Source organism: Terrapene carolina, unplaced genomic scaffold (assembly GCF_002925995.2).
Source record: "Terrapene carolina triunguis isolate 2854851 unplaced genomic scaffold, T_m_triunguis-2.0 Scaffold93, whole genome shotgun sequence".
Classification (NCBI taxonomy): Eukaryota; Metazoa; Chordata; order Testudines; family Emydidae; genus Terrapene; species Terrapene triunguis.
This window is the reverse complement of record NW_020664444.1, coordinates 17,142,767-17,161,935: the sequence shown is the minus strand read 5'-3', so window position 1 is coordinate 17,161,935 and position 19,169 is coordinate 17,142,767. Positions and strand designations below refer to the sequence as shown.

The 19,169-nt window shown below is 37.3% G+C and overlaps 1 protein-coding gene across 9 annotated transcripts in view; it reads left to right on the top strand.

The window, feature by feature from the left end:
• The window catches only part of CCP110 (centriolar coiled-coil protein 110), a 28,205-nt gene that overhangs the window by 2,697 nt on the left and 6,339 nt on the right, over positions 1–19,169 (top strand). For 4 of the 9 annotated variants that reach the window (XR_003369738.1, XM_026650682.1, XM_026650681.1 and 1 more), the window contains exons 2-14: positions 574–723; positions 2,356–2,484; positions 4,347–5,970; positions 7,360–7,487; positions 9,167–9,371; positions 10,083–10,219; positions 10,699–10,815; positions 12,198–12,299; positions 12,506–12,622; positions 13,182–13,261; positions 14,314–14,376; positions 16,275–16,334; positions 16,932–17,014. Coding sequence is in view for 8 of the 9 variants with exons in the window: in XM_026650682.1 (XP_026506467.1) it covers positions 586–723; positions 2,356–2,484; positions 4,347–5,970; positions 7,360–7,487; positions 9,167–9,371; positions 10,083–10,219; positions 10,699–10,815; positions 12,198–12,299; positions 12,506–12,622; positions 13,182–13,261; positions 14,314–14,376; positions 16,275–16,334; positions 16,932–17,014 (2,983 nt within the window). In the remaining variant the exon portion in view is untranslated. The remainder of the gene's footprint in view (positions 1–573; positions 724–2,355; positions 2,485–4,346; positions 5,971–7,359; positions 7,488–9,166; positions 9,372–10,082; positions 10,220–10,698; positions 10,816–12,197; positions 12,300–12,505; positions 12,623–13,181; positions 13,262–14,313; positions 14,377–16,274; positions 16,335–16,931; positions 17,015–19,169) is intronic. The other 5 variants (XM_026650685.1, XM_026650684.1, XM_026650683.1 and 2 more) reach the window with 5 other exon arrangements.

Sequence of the window (19,169 nt, the reverse complement as noted above, 5' to 3'; positions counted from 1 at the left end):
TAGTTTTGTTTATTTTCTAAACTATTAGTTTTAAAAAAACTTACCTTCCTATAGCAAAGTTTGAGCCTAAACATGTTTACAGTGTTAATTTGTTTTCCCAGCTTACTCTCAATCAAATGCATGCTTTTTTTTCTTCACAAGTAACAATAACAGCATTGCCACCATCCTATTTTTAGTACTAGTTTTTCTAATGTTTCACTGCCAAGGTTGTAAAGAATGGCTCTGTCAAGGGAGAACTGTATAGAGTAACAAGGGTTACAAGTCACTTGGTACCTCAAAGCCTTTTTCTTTAGCAACTTAAGGTCCCAATCCTGCTCCCACTGAAATCAATAGGAGTTTTGCCATTGATTTCAAGGAGAATCAAGCCCTTTATGGGACAGCAGTCTCTTAGGGACAACTTAATTTGGGCTTGACAATAGCACAGATTAAAGAAGAATAAGTATTGGTTCTTTTTTGTTTCTGATGGGAGAGTAACACGTTTTAGAGAATTTATTTTCTAATTTTGTAAGCCAAGATTGTCATGTATATTGCTGTATTTTGTATTCTTGGCCGTAATATTTCCTCTCTGTGCAGCACAATATTAAGATGGAGGACTATGAGAAGTTCTGTGAAAAGCATCTTGCAAGGATCCAAGGAGAGTCGATTCAAAGGGAAACCTCTTCATCTGCTCATAAGAATATCTCACTTATTAAATTCCATGGCATTCCTGTGCTTTCACCTCTGGTAAGATTCCCTTGCCAATTAGGCATTTGTATTCAAAAAGAAGAGGACAACCATTTTTGTTTAGTTATTTCTATCTAGATAAGATATGACCAACCTTGAGTAGTACAGGAGACAAGTACTTGTCTGTAATGTTGAGGTTCAAAACCAAAATGAGGGTGGTGGGATAGGGGGATTGTCATGCAATGTAGTACAAGAGGATTTTGTCATTTGAACAAATTAGATTGTGGTGCCTTTGACTTGGGCAATGCCTGCTGGGTGGACTCTTTTTCTTCCCTTCCTGCCATACCCAGTGGTCTTTCTTCTCTAAAGGCTGCCCTTCCCCACTCAATACCCTCTTTTCTACACTATTCCACTCCCGCTATACTTATCTTGCACCACATCTACCCTAGTGTATTTCATAGACAGAATTCTAATGGGTAGCAGTGGTGTAAGTTATAGTGTAAAAAGGGCATAGGTATTCTTTACCGCTATCATTTAACTGATCCTTGACACTACAGCTACTACTGGTGGAGCTGGACCAGTAGGAAATTACAGCTATAAAACTGACTAGCATAAACAAAGACAAACTTGCAACACAGCTATATATGTTCTCTAGCAGGGCGCCTCCAAGGCTTTTTCTATATAGAAGGTTTTCTGAAATCTTCTCATTGATGCTTCTAGTATCAACAAAGCTACACTAGTTCAATGATGTGAGGATCTGAGAAAAGTGTCAGAGGAGATGCAGCTCCCTTTAAACTGTTTCCTACTCTGTTGTAGGACTCTGAGTACTCCAGGTTTCGATTTCACAAAATAAACAGGGTAACTTTTACTTTCAAGCCTTTTATTCCTACTAACTACATTTCCTTACTCTTTTTTTAGATTATGTATGTATGTTTGTGTATATTTATCATGTGGAAAACCAGATAAATATTACTACTGAACACTTTCTTTTCAGTTGAAAAAAATGCTGATTTACCAGTTATTTAACATTATTTGGGCTTGTTTAAAATAGTACTGGATAACAAGAAATAACAGTGGGAAAACACATGGGGTGATTAAAGAGAATTTAGCTTTGTAACTTCTTTTATTTCAGCAAATGCTGTTTCTAGGACAAAGAAGGGAGCTAGAAGAAAGTAAACTAGAGCAGGAAGAGTGATTTATAAGGTCTTGGAAGGGACTTCTATGTTTGGGTCTGAAATTCACCTATGGTATGAAGGGTCAGTGTGAAGATCCCACATCCCAGCAATTAGACAAGGCTTATGGGTAGGAAACTGGGGTGAGAGTGGTCATTTGGGTGCTTGTGCACTCTGTATACACCATTCAAAAGATCTCTTTACCAGCTCTGCATAGTCTGGTGTGGAAGGCCATCCAGTGAGAGGGTCCACATGATCAACTGTTGAGTAGATCCTGTAAAGCTAAATCTCTCTGCACTTCATACGCATATGCTCCAATTCTTGGGCTTTATGTGGGCTGAGTAAATTTTCCCTGTCTTGCCAAAAAATGTTTATGGTTAAAAAGAGGCTAATCTTCAAACTGCATAAAATCTCAACAAACATGTGCTCTCCCATTACATATCAATTTTTAAAAAATATTTCTTATATTTAATTTTGCTTTTTGATAAAGAAAAGAAGTCACTGATACTTTGTTTTGCAGCTGAGTCTTGAGAGAAAAAAGGAAATGCACCAGGATAAACAAAAAGCACTTGATGTAGAGATCTGGAAACAGAATTCCAGGAAAAGAGCTTTACTGAATCGTGTTCAGGAGATCCTGGAAAATGTGCAGGCAAGTTTGATGCAAGGTTTTTTAATTAGCTGTTGTATGAAAACGTCTTCTCTGCACATTCCAAGGGTCACTGAAGGCTAGTAAGATCCCTAATATAAACTTGCAGTTACTAGCAGTTTACACTCTTTAGACCAACATTTGCTAGTAATTTATATTGTATGACCTGGTGAACAATTACAGTGAATACATGTAATAGTTTTAAATAATGTTGTTAAGTTTTCAGTTGTGGTCCGTGCTCAATTTGGTATTTGTAGAAATCAGCTAGTTTTTGTGGTATGGCTATTGTTTTCATAACACCATTTAAAATAGCTAGATAGATTTCCTTCAGACTGGTCACTACTATAAAAACTGTTAACTAGTGACAGTACCGCTTTTCCCCCCTGAAACTAGACTTTGCAAAATAAATAACAGTGCTGGTGTATGCTTTGAAATTTATATTGTAATTATCTTTTCTTGTGCAATGATGGGACTGTTCTTAGGGGTTAGACAGGCAGATACTTTAAATTAGTAGTTTTCAACGAGGGGTCCGGGGCCCCTTGGGGGGCCATGAACAGGTTTCAGGGGGGCCACCAAGAAGGGCTGGCATTAGACTTGTTGGGGCCAAAGGCAGAAAGCCAAAGCCCCACCACCCAGGGCTGAAGCCGAAGCCTGAGCAACTTAGCTTCGTAGGGTTCCCTGTGGCATGGAGCCCTTGGCAACTGCCCTGCTTGCTACCCTCTAATGCTGGCCCAAAAACCAGTAGTTGTGGGCCGTGGAGTTTTTATAACATATTGAGGAGGGGCCTTAGAAAGAAAAAGGTTGAGAACCCCTGCTTTAAATTATTATTTTTTCCTAAATAGGCTTCTTAAAACAGTGTAGTTTGGGTTTTTTAGTAGGATGTAATAAAGCCCTTGAACTAACCCACCAGCTAACTGAACACAGTTTGCATTGGGCTTAAGTTTTATTACTGAGGTGGCAAATGTAATCTATTGAGCTTCTTGTTTTGTTTACTAGTGTGTGCATGGAAACCATCACCTGACTTGGGATTTGAAAGGCAGACCAGGAGCATATGTTGAGAATACAAAAATAATGGTTTGCTTTCTTCTAGACCTCCTGTGGTTAATGGGCACTTAGGTTGATACAACTCTGACAACCTTTTATCCTTCGGTTTAAATGCCCCTGTTGTCAATAGCTGCACTGTTACCTATACCTAAAGAGGACTATGAATTTATACAAAGGGGCAGATAATACTGAATGGTCTGTGCTCTTTTTTTTGGTGTCAGTTGCTTTCCACAGAAGCAAGCTCTGGTTACATAATAATGAAAACCAAAAAGGTTTTCTTGTATGTCCATAAATTTCATTGAGAATTATGTATGTACTCTTTTGCATAATACTTCTCTTAATTGGCAATGGGTTAGTCTGAGTTGAAGTATATTTAATGTTATTGCTGAAGTTATTTGAATTACATGTCTGAATAAACGCCAATGATACATTTATGTAACATCCTATTGTCCTGAACATTGTTCTTTAATTGGCAGCCATAATATTACTTAAAGAATATATGTTCAAATATCTGTTTTTCTTTTAATATAATTTTATCATAGGTGGTTGGTCTGATGATAAAAACTTCTGACTAAACCAAATATTAAAATATATCTGTTGCATTCTCCTCAAATTACCTTTGCCAGTTGGAAAGGTCATCTTCTGCATCGTAGACTAGTGTGGTTGCCATAGTTCCATTCAAGTTGGAAAATTCATGTTGCATTAAAGTGACAGCAATCTAACTTTATAGATCAGAAGGCATATGTACTTAATCTTAATTTGAAAACAGTAGGGCTTTATTACACTGAATTGACATAATAATTTTCAGTTTTTCTTTGCAGGTCAGAAAGGTGTCTAGTATGAGCGATTTGGATCAGTGGGAGCATGAGAGTGGTCACTCTAATTCAGAATCAAAAGCCTCAAATGGCTTCACAATGCTATCAAACATCAATTTGCCAAGTTCTATTGCATGCTATGGTACTACAGACCTTGAAAAAACATTGGAAATTATGCCAGCAGATACTGTTATCCAGGTTACATCAAGTGGAATAGACTCAGTTAGAGGCACAGAAGAACATATTCCTCCTGAACAAAGTGAGAGCAACCTCTCAGAAAACATTGCTTGCCCAAAGGTTACATCTCCTGATAAAACACAAAATATGACTACTTCAAATGCACATGTAAACCAAGAGCATATGGAGGTGCCACCAGCTGGTGAGGAAGTACCTGATCCTTATGTAATGAGTCTTCAAAACCTTCTGAAAAAGTCTAGGGAGTACATAGAGAGAGAGCAAACCAGACGTAGCATAAGAAGTAATTCAAAAAGAAGTGTTAATGAAAGTCATTCTGATAAAGAAAATGACGCAGTTAAAACAAATGTGTCTGGGAAAGAGAGAGCGAGGTTTACAGGCAGGAGTTGTACTCCTCTGACACTTGATAAACCAAGTCTTAATAAATCAAATATTCTTCTCCAAGGTGCCTCTGCCCAAATAAATAGCGTGAGTACATCAGCTTCACCCAGTTTTTCTAAAGTGGATATACCTACCAGAGCTGGAACACCCCCAGTTTTGGATTCGGATTCAGATGAAGAATTTAAAAATATCTCTACCTTTGATCACGATAGTAGTATTGTCAGAAGCCTTACAGGTTCTTATGCCAAATTACCCAGCCCAGAGCCAAGTATGAGCCCTAAAATGCACCGAAGACGTCCAAGACCTTCATCAATGGGACACATAGTTATCAATAACCCTGTGAATGCCTATGAATTAAGCCCTATAAACAAGGGAAGAGCAATTGACTTGATCATACAAGATGTTACTGACCAAACCAATGCATCTGAACCTGTGCCAAAATTCACTGCTGACATCACTGCAGTTTGTTCTAGCAAAGCTCATGTCAACAAGAATTCTTCAGAGACGTCAAATCACATGTGTCAGCATTCCATTAGTCAACTAGAGAGCAAAGGAATGATGGTGTCTTCCATAATGGAGGGAAAACTGGATAGTAGAAGGCCATACAAAATGGACAGTACTACTTGTACTGCAACTCCAAAATTGCATGAGTCGTATGCAGTCAGTCAGTCGATGGTGACTCAAAAGCTCGTAACTATGAATGGAATCAAGCCAGATAGTTTATTAGAAAAGACCAAAAGTAATTCACCCGTGGAACTCAATAAATCTTATGATGTAGAAAATCCATCTCCATTACTGATGCAAAGCCAGAATAAGCATCAGCAAATGGATACTCCAAATGTTTCTTCTGGAAATGAACATTTTGTAGAAAATGGTTTCGAAAAAGTGAAACGTAGGCTTGATTTGGATATTGATAGCTCACAGAAAGAGAACAACCCATATGTTTTAACAGATGGAACAGAAGAACAAGAGAAGTGGAGGTTGCAAGAGCGAAGATGCCCCATAGGATCTGTTTATGATAACAAGAATGAAACCTCAGGCAGTAGTACCAACGGTGAGATAACGTTTTCTGTAGTCAGCCTTTTTCCAAGTTGGAAAGTTATCTTTAGTTAGAAATTTCATTTTTAGAAAATAGGCCACTGTCTTTCATCTGCACCTTAGTTTTTTGAGTATTCCCCTAGCTTGCGCATCATTTATGATAAAATGACAGGATACATTTCTGTATTTTTAATCCACTAAACATTAAGTACGGCCCTGTAGTAAACCAAGTTTTTCTGAAAGTCTTCTGAAAGCTGCTATTGAATGACCAAAATGATCTTCTGTATATGAAAGTTGCCTCTTTAGAGGCAAAGCCTTGTACCTCCTACTTGATAATGAATGATACAGGAGCATGTGCTTAGACATTTTCATATAGCATATACCAGAAAAGGTATTTGTTTTCTTGTTATATAAAACATATTTTTATCTGATCTGCTTGCTTAAAATCACCATTTGCTGCCTTAACCGGAGTCTTTCCTCTTTGTATTGTAAAGTTTTTTGATATTGTTCTGTTGAAAATTGTTGTATATAATTAGATTAGAGAGATTTAAAAAAAGAAAAATGAAAGGCCACTGAACAGAAATTAAACAATCATGCCAATAAAGGCGCTTGCTATATCCTGGTGGAACATAAAAATGAAAGGAGGAAAACTCAACTGAAAAATAATCCAAAGAAAATTTCACAAGAGCATGCATGGGTTTGTGGGATGTGTTTTAAATATTCACCCTGTTTTAATCTGAAACCTCCAAAGAGACTGGAGAGATTCTAGCAGCACAGACTCATTGTGCATGTACGGGGACACTTGTGAAATGTTTAATAACAGAAAGAAAATCTAAGTGAATTCTTGTGTGCCAGGGAAAGGTCAATGGGGCACCTAGCATGAGTATGGTGAGCAGGCCTATGGTAGAGCAGTTTTTTGAGTTCTTAAAATGTAAGAAAACAGATGCACACTGCAAATAAAAACATGCTTGCATTAAAATATCAGCTGCAAGTAACTTCAATATTACCAGGATTGGTGTTCTTCCAATTCAAGAATAAAAATGTCATGTGTATGTCTGTAAAGGAAGCTATCAAAACTGAGTGGAATAAATGTTTTGTTCACTCAAGCAAGTAGTCATATTCTTTTCAGAGCTAGTCTCTGCATGTGACCTCTTGAATCTGGGATTGGTCAGTGCCATTTATACTGTCCCGTCCATGGATATGCTGATCTCAGAAACGTGAATATGAAATAAAAGAAAAATATTCTACTTCATGTTTTTGTGGATATACCAACGGTGCTGTATAACACCCAATGGAAAAATGTATTGAAAATGTAGAGATCTGTTTATCTAGCTTGCAGAACACTTAGAAAATGTAAGACTATATGATTAATGCTTTATGATGCATGTATTTTTTTTCTTTTCAGAAGAAGAGATTTTGAAAAATAAACTCTTGGCTTTTGAAGAAATGAGAAAGAGACTTGAAGAGCAGCATGCACAACAACTATCAGTACTGATAGCTGAACAAGAGAGAGAACAGGAGAGATTGCAGAAGGTGAGGGAACAAGATAGGAAAATGCTAAAATTAGGTCTTTAGGGTTAACTGCTCAACTTGCTATTTTAGTATAAGGGGCTGAAACAATATATTCTTTCTCTGCATATCATACTCAAGATGGATATTTAATAAATCTGTCTGAATTTGTGGGAGCTCTTTGAAGAATATGATTGTGTGAAACCTTCCCTGAGCTTCCATTTTGGTCTGGCTAGCAGCATTTGGAGCGTTGAGAAAACTCATGCGGCAAAAACTGGAGGCTTAGGATTATTCTCTGTTTTAGTATAGAGATGAAAGGGTATTCCCAGGAGAGAGATGTGTCATAACTATAAAGGGAAGGGTAACAATCCTCCTGTATACAATACTATAAAACCCCTCCTGCCCAGAGACACCAAAATCCTTTTACTGTAAAGGGTTAAGAAGCTCAGGTAACCTGGCTGACACCTGACCCAAAGGACCAATAAGGGAACAAGATACTTTCAAATCTTGGGGAGGGGGAAGGCTTTTGTTTATGTGCTCTTTGTTTTGGGGGTTGTTTGCTCTTGGCACTAAGAGGGACTGGACATCAATCCATGCTCTCCAAATCTTTCTGAACAAGTCTCTCATATTTCAAACTTATAGGTAACAGCCAGGCAAGGCATGTTAGTTTTATCTTTATTTTCTCAACTTGTAAATGTTCCTTTTGCTAGAGGGTTTACCTCTGTTTGCTGTAACTTTGAACCTAAGGCTAGAGGGGGTTCCTCTGGGCTCTTTGAATCTGATTACCCTGTAAAGTTATTTTCCATCCTGATTTTACAGAGATGATTTTTACCTTTTCTTTAATTAAAATTCTTCTTTTAAGAACCTGATTGATGTTTTCATTGTTTTAAGATCCAAGGGTTTTGAATCTGTGTTCACCAGGACTAATTGGTGAGGGAAAAGGGGTGTAAGGACTTGGGTGGGGGGAGGAATTAGTCTCAAATCTGCCCAGGAACGGGGGGGTTAGAGACTTGGGAAATATTTGGGGAAAGGCAGAGTTCCAAGTGGCTCTTCCCTAAGATTTGGAACACACTTGGTGGTGGCAGCTTACTGATAACCTAAGCTGGTAAATAAGCTTAGGGGGCTTTCATGTGGGTCCCCACATCTGTACCCTAGAGTTCAGAGTGGGGAAGGAACCTTGACAAGATGTATAATTGATGAATGCTTTCGTGTCAAACTGCAAAAGGCAAGAGATGCAATGGGGACTTGGATATCCTGGAAAAGCTAGACAATTACTGCACAGTCAGGTATTAGCTTGCATAACATCTTCATGATCTATTAAAATAGCCAAAAGGGATAGGAAGCCAGGTGTTTATATTTGGGAAAGGCTGCGCTGCTGGATTTCTTGCAGTATATTTATTCAGCACATCTGTTTTAAGTGCTATTATATCATTTGTTACATGGAGGTTAGTGGAAATTAAGATGTCTTTATATCAGTGATTTTCAACCTGTGGTCTGTGGACCCCTGGGGGTCCACAGACTATATCTAAGATTTCCAAAAGGGTCTGCACCTCCATTCGAAAATTTTTAGGGTTCCGCAAATGGGGAAAAAAGTATTAGTTAAACTGCCTATGTTGTATTGAAGCTTATGCCAGGATACAATTGCTTGCTCAAAATGTATTTAAATTCCATTATGTAGAATCAAAGATCTGGTTTTATTTCAGACTTTTAATCTGCAGGAGATAGAAGAGCAGGAGAGAAGGTTAAAAGGAAAGAAGAGTGCTACAGCAGACATAGAAATACCCAAAATGACCATTAGCAGTGGGATGGAACTGCAGTGGAGAAAAATAAGCGAAAGTGGCTTGTTGGAAACAATGCTGACTCAAGTGGAGACAATCCATAACACAAACTCGAACAGCACTGGTAAAAGTAGGGGGCAAATAATTATTAAAAGTTTTACTGGGCACTTTAAAGCAGAATATACCAAATGTACTGGCTGGTTCATGGTATTGGTGATGGTAGCATCTCTGCTTCTTCCGTGGTTGGAATCCAGTCTAGGCAGGAAGTACTGAAAGTTAGCACCTTACAGCTGCTGTTTAGCAGTCTATGTAAAATTTATTAGTGGTCTTAGCAAGCTTATGTCCATTTTGCAGGATCAGAAACTACTACTGTAATAAAATTCTGAAAGTACCTTCCTTGGTCAGATGCCTTTTGGATAAGATCTGGTATCATTTTATTATCTGACACGCCATCTACTGGGGACTTTTTCACACACTAGCATAGTGGTGGACCTTTTCCCACTTTGATTATGATATTTCTACATTTTGAACAAGCATAGGTGACATAAGAATATAGTGCATACAACACAAGGGAAAATGCTGGCAGCAATTTTAGTCCAATATATATCCCGATGTAAAGTAAATTCAAGAAAGATTTGGTTTTAATATAGAATGTTAGCTGTTATCTCTGTACATTTAAAAAAACCCAACATTGCAGATGTCATAAAACTAGATTTGTGTGTGTGTGTGTGTGTGTGTGTGTAACTGGTGCATGACGTGTAAGTATTTGAACAGTAGTTTGTGTGCACAGGCTTCCTGTTTAGTACTCATTTGTTTAATCATACATTCTGCTTTCATATAGGTTTTGCCAACACTACCATGCCCAGTAGTTTTGGTTCAACAAATGAAGCTCCATTCTACCTCTGGGGACCATCTGGTAGTGGAATGTCAAAAATATCAGCATCCAGGCTTATTAGGGCCAAAACCAGGTGGTCTCAGGTGTGAAAATAAATTGACTTAAGCTTTTCTCTTATTTTATTTTATTTTATTTTATTTTGCTTAACCATCTAATTCTTTCAGGACAACTGCTACTGCAGGTACGCATTAATAACTTCCAATCCAAAACTACTAATTGATCCACAGTTCTTAGATGGATTTGTACTAGCAGACACAAGAAGAGAGCAGAACAATATTTTTCTCATTACAGTACAGACAAACTAATCGTGTAACCACATCTTTATTCTGTTAACCAAATTAATACTGGGGAGTTCTGGCTAGCCAAAGTGTATTTGGCAAAATTTAATACCTGGCTGTTAATACAAGATAGCTGTACAGACATTTTTGTTAAACAAGTAGCAATCAATTTAACTTAATTTATTTTGAGAAATTAAAATTCAGAACTTTCGTTGGATTTGATATTAAAGCATAGAAAATCTCTTAATTTTAATCTTTTTTTTTTTTTTCTCTTTTCTTTAAAGGCCTTCAATCCAGAGATGCAAGTGAAGTTCAGTAAGATCACTGCCTTGGCAAAGGGATTTCTGACTCGTAGGCTCATGCAAACAGAAAAATTGAAATATCTTAGGCAAACTGTAAAAGTAAGGAGATAACTGTAAAGATGCTTGCTTTATGCATTTTTTCCACCTTCCTCCTGTTGGTTTCTGCCACTCCCTTTCAGCTGACAAATAAGATCTAGACTTTTCACCAGAGCACAAAATTCATTTTACTTTGAGAATTAACTAATGAAGTTTACTACATAAGTAATATAGCTCTATCCTTTTTAGAGAATGAATTAACTACCCAAAACATAGTTGTGTTAATTATTGCATGCTGTGTGCATACCACTTTTTATAGTGTCCCAACAGTACCTTTTCCTGTGCTTTTTTGAAGTGACCTATAAAACCATTCTAATACAGACTGAAGTTGAATAATTGTTTCTTAGATATATTCTTAATTATCTCACATGCAAACTTTCAGTTGAAATGAACCTTGCATAGCAGAATATTCCTTATTCCAACTTTCATATCTGCTGTCTTAAAACTTTTTTTAATTGAACTGTATTTTTCCTGGATCCTGAGTTAGTATGGAGGTTTCCTGTGTCAAACTTATGCTGTGATTTTGCAGCTTTCTAAATATTCAAATAGTTAGATGCTAAAATTAGAGGCATCATCTAAGGTATTCTATTAATGTCTTCAATCTGCCCCTCTGTCCCTGATTGATTTAATATGAGGAGAGGAAGCTAAGGACAAGGGAGTGGAGAAGGGAAAAGAGAGATGAGTGATTTACCCCGTCACTCCTGTTGCTCGGCAAGGCAGCAGTAGGGAAAGATGGTGAAGTGGAACATCATCTCCATTAATCTGAATATTTCTTGGGTCTAAGGTGGTATATTTAGTATTAGTTGCTCCTGTACAGCACAACTGTGGAGAATGGTGTGTGTGTGTAGGTACAAAGTAAAAGATGTTAGACAGGATACGGCATATAGGGGAACCCAATCTTGCAATAGTGAGAATGCTAAATTACTTCTGCTTGGTTACAGGAGTAAGGCCAAGGAGAAGATTGTCTAAGTGCCCCATTTTTTTTTTTTAGAGAATCACGGTTAAATCCATATCTGTTTAGCTACCCCCAGTCTCTGCCTACACCAGGGATCGGCAACCTTTGGCACGCAGCCTGCCAGGGTAAGCCCCCGAGGGATGTGCTGGCCGCTGCTTCCCGCAGTCCCCATTGGCCTGGAGTGGCGAACCGCAGCCACTGGGAGCTGCGATCGGCTGACCCTGTGGACCCGGCAAGTAAACAAACTGGCCCGGCCCACCAGGGGGCTTACCCTGGTGGACTGCGTGCCAAAGGTTGCCGATCCCTGGCCCACACTATCCTTTTCCTCTGAACTTTTGAGATTAAGGGAGCAGATGTATAAATGGCTTGAGATTTACTTCCACTCAGTGTGAAAGATTAAGCGTAGTACATAATATTTTTATTTTTTTAGGATACTATGGAGTTCATAAAAAATTTTCAGTCTGAAGCTCCCTTAAAGAGAGGAACTGTTTCGGCGCAAGATGCATCCCTACAAGAAAGAGTGATGGCTCAAGTAATGTATATTCAAAGCTTTTCTTTTATAATTACTTCATCATTGTAAAAGAGAGAAATTATTTTATCTTTGACAGAAATATCTGAAGACTTCAGAGGGTCAATATTTGAAATGAAATTTTAACTATGGGCATTTTGTGCTGACACAGGGGTTTTTAAAATGTAGTTTCACCAAGAAAGCTTCATGAAAGCTTTGATTTATTTCAGCTGCGAGCTGCGCTGTATGACATCCATGATATATTCTTTATAATGGAAGTATCTGAAAGAATGAATATTCTGCGTCATGATCGTGAAGTTCGCAAAGAGAAAATGCTGAGGCAAATGGTATGTTCCAAGTTTGTATCCAGTAAGAAACACTTTAAAACTAGGAAAATGTATATTTTTGTCACTAGTTAAGTATCCGTTGTTAGTGATTGGAGTAAGATACAGATTTTTTTTTCCTGACCCAGTAAGAAATATAAAACCTTAGCTTTTGAAAACAATCTTCCTGATAATTGTGTGGCTTTAGCTGTGGTGCTCCAGTAGTTAAACTTGTTCAGAAAGACTCCAGTCTACAGTAGGGACTTGGTGCCTGGATGCTTCCAAAGTGTGTGTGTGTCTGTCTGTCTCAGAGAGAGAGAGGAGAGAAATGATGGAATTATTTTGATAGCAAGAGAAAAGGTGCACATAACTTTGTTGTTGTTGTTGTTGGTTTTGTTATTTTAAATTAAAGTTTGGAATGTAAAAAAAAGCTACATCACCATGTAAACTAAAGAGTTGCATTAAATCTTTTAAAGCAGATTTTATAATGAAAAGTGCCAATCTTTTAATTAAGGTGGATCAGATGCGGCAACTGTAATAAAAGTAGTAACAAATATTAGTATCCACTTCTGTGTTTTTGTAGGCTAAAATAAAGACTCCACGAGAGAGGGTGACACTTTCAACAGCTACACAGAAGTCTCTGGATAGGAAGAAGTACATGAAGTATGTATGTATTTAATATTTTTTTGGTAGAGAGAATTGGAAGGAAGGGAGTTGTTGTTGTTGTTTGAATACAGCTGAATCTTTTAGCAAAATAGTTTCGTACGGATTTTGGAAGACTTTCATATTTGCTAGAAAGTCTTTATATGTAAGATTCCTTTTTCCATAAGTGTATTGAATTCTATTTCTTTATAATGGCATTTTTTGTATAGACATTCAATATATATTTGTTCCCATGCTGAAAACAAGATAAACACTCCTCATCTTGTTCTCTGTACCTACTTGCTGTTATCTAATTTTCTCTGAAGTCTGATCACCAGAATCATGGTTTATATTTATCATTGTCCAAATACCCTCTGTATTTGCTGTAACAACTCAAGTGAATCACATTACTGCAGTTAATAGTGTTGGTGACATTATCAGGTGACATTCCTGCTGAGTTAGCGGTAATGACCCAATGCCACACCATGGCTGTAGGGGACTCTCTCCCATCTGAGATGCCATCCTTTGGATAAGATAAAATTTGCTTGCTTGTAACTAATAAAATCCATAACAGCTTTTGGAAAGATTAGTGGTTGCCCCACTACCATGACTATATTGAATTTAGGTAGCTGCATCCTGCCTACAAAAATTTCCTCTAGTTCTCAATTGATATAATATTCTTCACTCTGTTCTGAGCTGTGTGTAATGTCGCTGTGTGCTGTTAAGATGCTGTTTCAGTGATGAATGAAGTGACTCCTGTGTGACTAGTCTGTAGTTGGTTTGCAAAGCGTGAGTGCTGTATTTTTATGTTCTTTTCATGGCTTTCTCCAAAATTAGCTGTGTATGATAAGAGATGCATGCATGTTGGTTGGAGTGCCTTATGGCATAATGGAGACAATTGCTTCTGTTTGTGTTGCAGTTGGAAAGTGTAGTCTGTACTGTACATAATTTTGCCAAAAGAGTGGCAATAATACTGTTTAGGTGGCTTCCTTTTATTTTTATAGCTTCTTGTCTGACCATTTTTATAATGTTTTAAAAGTATTTGGATACTTACACTTTTTTTGTTTCGTTAGAGCTGCAGAAATGGGAATGCCAAATAAAAAATTAATCATAAAACAAAATACTCCTGAAGCAAGGTCAGTGAAAATGACTTTTTTGTAATTTACACTAAAATGTTCTTAACTGTTTTTTATAATGCTAGGTCTATTGACTGCTTGCTTGCCATCAGCTAGTCACCTGTCGTCATTGCCCCTGGGTAATGAAGAATGCACAGGGCTAAACTATTATGAAAAGTTATTAACTTGCCTACAGTTAATAAATAGTACTTTTCCAGCTTCAGTTTCTCAAGATTAATATCCTCAAACATGACCTTTCTTGTCTGTTTGTGTTTATTTCACTCACTCCGTCCAGTTCCCAAGTTTCTCAAGTGTTAGATGCAGTGGTAGCATCTAACTTTAAGCAAATGCTTGATGCTATTTTTAAAACAGTATGATATTATTCTCTCCACTTCCCCAGACATGAACTGTCATGTAGCAAGCTGTAGAAACTTCTTAAAATGGGGGTTATTTAAAGAGATCCTCAAGCTTCAGTAGCATTCTTGCCTCTAGATGGTAAAGAGAGAGAGGTTCATGTCTTGCACCTGGCCACTATCTTATACTCTGTGTTAATAAACTAGTACTGAACTGTTAGGAGTGCTGCCTTCCAGATGAGGTCTGTCTACACTAGAGAATATTGGCTAATACCAGTTCAGATGCTTAGGCCTGGTCTACACTTACCCCCCAATTCGAACTAAGGTACGCAACTTCAGCTACGTGAATAACGTAGCTGAAGTCGACATACCTTAGTTCGAACTTACCGCGGTTCAGACGCAGTCCACACGCGGCAGGCAGGCTCCCCTGTCGACTCCGCGGTACTCCTCTCGTTGAGCTGGAGTACCGCAGTCGACGGCGAGCACTTCCTGGTTCGATTTATCGCGTCCAGACCAGACGCGATAAATCGAACCCGGAACTTCGATTGCCAGCCGTCGAACTACCCGGTAAGTATAGGCCAGCCCTTAGAATGCTTGTAAAATAGCATGCATACATCCGTGCACAAAACATTTCACAGGTATGCCCTCTACTGGTATGATTGCATCATCTCTGAGCAAATCTTAAAAATAGCTTTGCCCACTTAATTTCAAACTGTGTGTCAGTGCTAGTTTGATAAGAAACCTGAAGCACTGCAGCTGTACCGTTTCAGTGGGGCCTCCCAGGACAATCCCATGACAACAGCTAAGAGCCACTGGCCATATCATTCCCAAACAAACATAGTTATACAAAAAATTTAATTTAAAAAATTACAAAAATAATAAAAGCAAGATCTGTCTTCCCAAGAACCAACATATGAAGTTGTTGATGCTATTTATTGTGAACTGCAGATCAGTCTGTCGAGCAGCAGGGGCACGTTATGGCCTCTGCCATGGCACGTGTGTAGTTCTGCCCCCACAATGTGTGAGTGTTGATCTACAAGCAGAACCAAATAATTCAAATAAATCACTGGGCGGGGGAAGGGGGGGCAGGAGGGCAGCATCATAGTAATCAGTGAAAATATTTATTACTCGTATGAACCTGCTCCAGGTTTCTTATCGGAAGCCTTGTGATAAGTACCACAACTCAGAGCCACAGCAAGTGTTGGAGCAGGTGCTGTGTGTGGGTCTGCTATACCAGGGTAATAAGTGTATGCACACAGAACTGTTGCAATAACAATTGGTGCTAGAAATGCGTAGCTGCTATGTTTCTAAATTGAAACAGTTTAGTCCTTTAGTATAGACACTTGTAAAATAGATTCCTTCTTTCTGTCTCTGAAGGCTATTTCAGTGCTTTTCTTGAGTTTTAATGGTTGCCACGCATAACTGGATGCTCTCTGCATTAGCAACATGTAACCAAACACTGTGTTGGCTTCTTTGAGATACTTGGAATATGGAAGGCAATATATAAAAATCAAACTTATTTAGAAACAAAATAAACAAAACTAATACAGATTTTGTTTTTAACAGAGTACTTCAGCCAAATCAAGGACAAAATACTCCAGTTCATAGGCTTCTTTGCAGGCAAGGGTAAGAGTACTGTATGTGTTTTAATGCACAACTTAAAGGTTGAAAACAAATGCAATATCTGAGTCAAATAATTTCCAAGTAAGATCTACATGCATCAATGCAAATATTGTTCAAATACAAAATGTCTAACTTACAATTCATGGTGAGACAGTTCTTAAAGTTCCTAGCTTTTATTTTTCTTATACCGTAAGGGAAAAAATGCAGTGGTCTCATTCTGTTTTTCATTTACACTGTGTTCTGACATCTGTATTTGTAACATTCATTCCATTAAGTTTTGCTTCCACCTACTAAAAATGAAATATGATTTTATAAGAAACACATACCTCCTAAATAATGCAACATGTACTCATTAGATCGGTTTCTTGAATAGAGTAGTAAGAAAAAAAAGTGTGCATGGAGAGTTTCTCCTATTAAGGTATATGCATAATTCCTAGTAATGTTAATAGGAGTTTCACATGTGCACATTCTGGAAGAGACTCTACTGTATCACTTACAGATGTTTTCATACCAAGAACAGTTTGATAGTGTTTTTCTTTATTGGATACAATCTTTGGATTTTAATGCAAGTGACTTATTAACTCTTTTATATTTAATTAGAACCCCTAAGACCTCAATGAAGGGGGTTGAGCAAAATAGAAAGAAGTCCTCAGAGAGCAGAGTGCCTAACAAGGCAACTTCAGGTGTGTAGAAAATGGGTTCTTGGATCTCTTTTAAAATGAAGATATGAGTGAGTTACTAGTATCAAGAAAATTTAAATGGGATATCTTGTTTTCCTTTTCTTGCTGCAGTAGCTTTGCTATAATACACTTTGACTAAATCAACCATCTTTCTATATATGTTTATAAAAACAAAAATGGGTAACTTAATAGTACATTTTCAAATTATATAAAAGACATATACAGTTTAAGATAACTGCTTAAATTCCTTCTCTCACCAAATGCCTGATCGCCAAAAATACGCAATTTTTAGTAGTATATGTAAACACGCTAATAATTAGAGACCTGCAGAACTAGAGTAGATAGATCTAGACTCTGACGCAGATATTTATATTTTTATGCCATTTATTCCTATTTCTTAATCTACGTAAGACTTGTCCTCAGAAAGAAAAACTCCGAGGACATGACATGGATTTTCAGAAAATTTACCAGCAGGAATATTATATGAATTCCTCACTTTAAAACATCTTGTAGAATGCTATTCTATATATGAGATATTAACAAAGAAGATTTATGATCCTTTTTCCTCTGATATACCCAATGCTGTGCATGTCAGTTTTAGATGAGGGGTAGTCCAAGATCCAGATATGGAGTTTAGAAGTTGGTTGGTTGATTTTTAATAAAAAGGTGTTTGGACAGAATGCCTAGCTATTCATAGATGTGGTTTTGTCCATTCCATGCCTTAACAAAACATTAGTTGAAGCAAACATTTTCTGATACTTTTCCACTTTAAAACTTGAATGTAAACAGTTGTGATTGATTAAAACAAAGTAAAAGCTTTTTACTCAATTGGTCTTTGTCATCTACTACAGAAATATGATTTAGGAACTTAATTCATGTAACGCCTAAAATTAATGCATTTATATGGTTGGGTACCTATTAAAAATTAGGAACATCTGGGATCCTATTCAGGAAGGAAAACCATAATTTTTTGGGATGCAACAAGTGAGCCATAGAACTCTGTATGATTTTTCTATCCAATCTTGTTGCATATAGGGGGAAAGTTCAAATTCAAACTCCCCACCCACTGCTCGGATACTAACTATTTAGCTCACAAGAGCTGACAAAAACACAGGTCAAAATAGTCAGGAATTGTTCAGACTAGTAAGGTCACTCAATTAAAATTACAGAAACCATGCTCTGAGGAGTCAATATTCTGGCCTGCTTGCTTTAGCTAGTCGTAACTTTCTCATGACTTGGATATCATGACATTTTGATAGTCAGCAGTGAAAATAATCCCATTTATGACAATGGCTCCAAATTTTGTCTGGCCTGCCTTCAAGGCCCTTTGATGAATTGCTGTAAAATTACTGAATGTCTCATAATAGCCATCTGACAGTTGTTCTAACTGGCTATATGGAGGTGTGGTTTTAGTTATGTAGTATAACTATCTCCTAATTTCATCTAGAGTGTTTGAGCATCAATGTTTCCATGACATTTGTAGTATCAGCACTTCCATGTTCTTCCAAATACAAATAATAAATCAGGCAATATCCATCTGTACTAAATTAACAGCAGTGCATTGTGAGATCATTATCTGGAAGAAGCCCTAACAAGTGTAAAAGAAATAATCGGACTATTTGTGCAGTATTAAAAAAGCTTAAACTTGAATTAATACATGTAAATAAAACTTGAATTATGTACATATTTGAACTAAATTGAATAGTTTATCAAATTATTACCAGAATCATTAATTATTCAGTTATTTTAAAAAAAAACCCACCCTGAGTTTGGAATATAATACTATTTTCAAAAGATGCACTGTAAACTGTTTAATGTGGGTGAGGCAACAAATTGTTTCCAGGGAGTGGTCATGCCCAAATAAACTAAAATCTTTATAAAAAAAATTAAATTATACTGAAAGCTAAACAAATTCATGTACGTTCTTGTATTTTATCTTACATTTGTGAGTGTGCTCCTGAAAATGAAGACTCAGCACTGGCTTGCTCTAGGCAGAGGATAGGCATATTTCTTCCTGTAACTCTGCTAGTGCATGTCAGTACTGACCTACAACATCCCTGCTGTTTTAGTTTTTGACATTCCTTAAGCACAGACTGAAAATGATGTGGTGGCTTTGTTGGGGCTAGGATGTGGCAATCAGACTTAATCTTACTTCTGA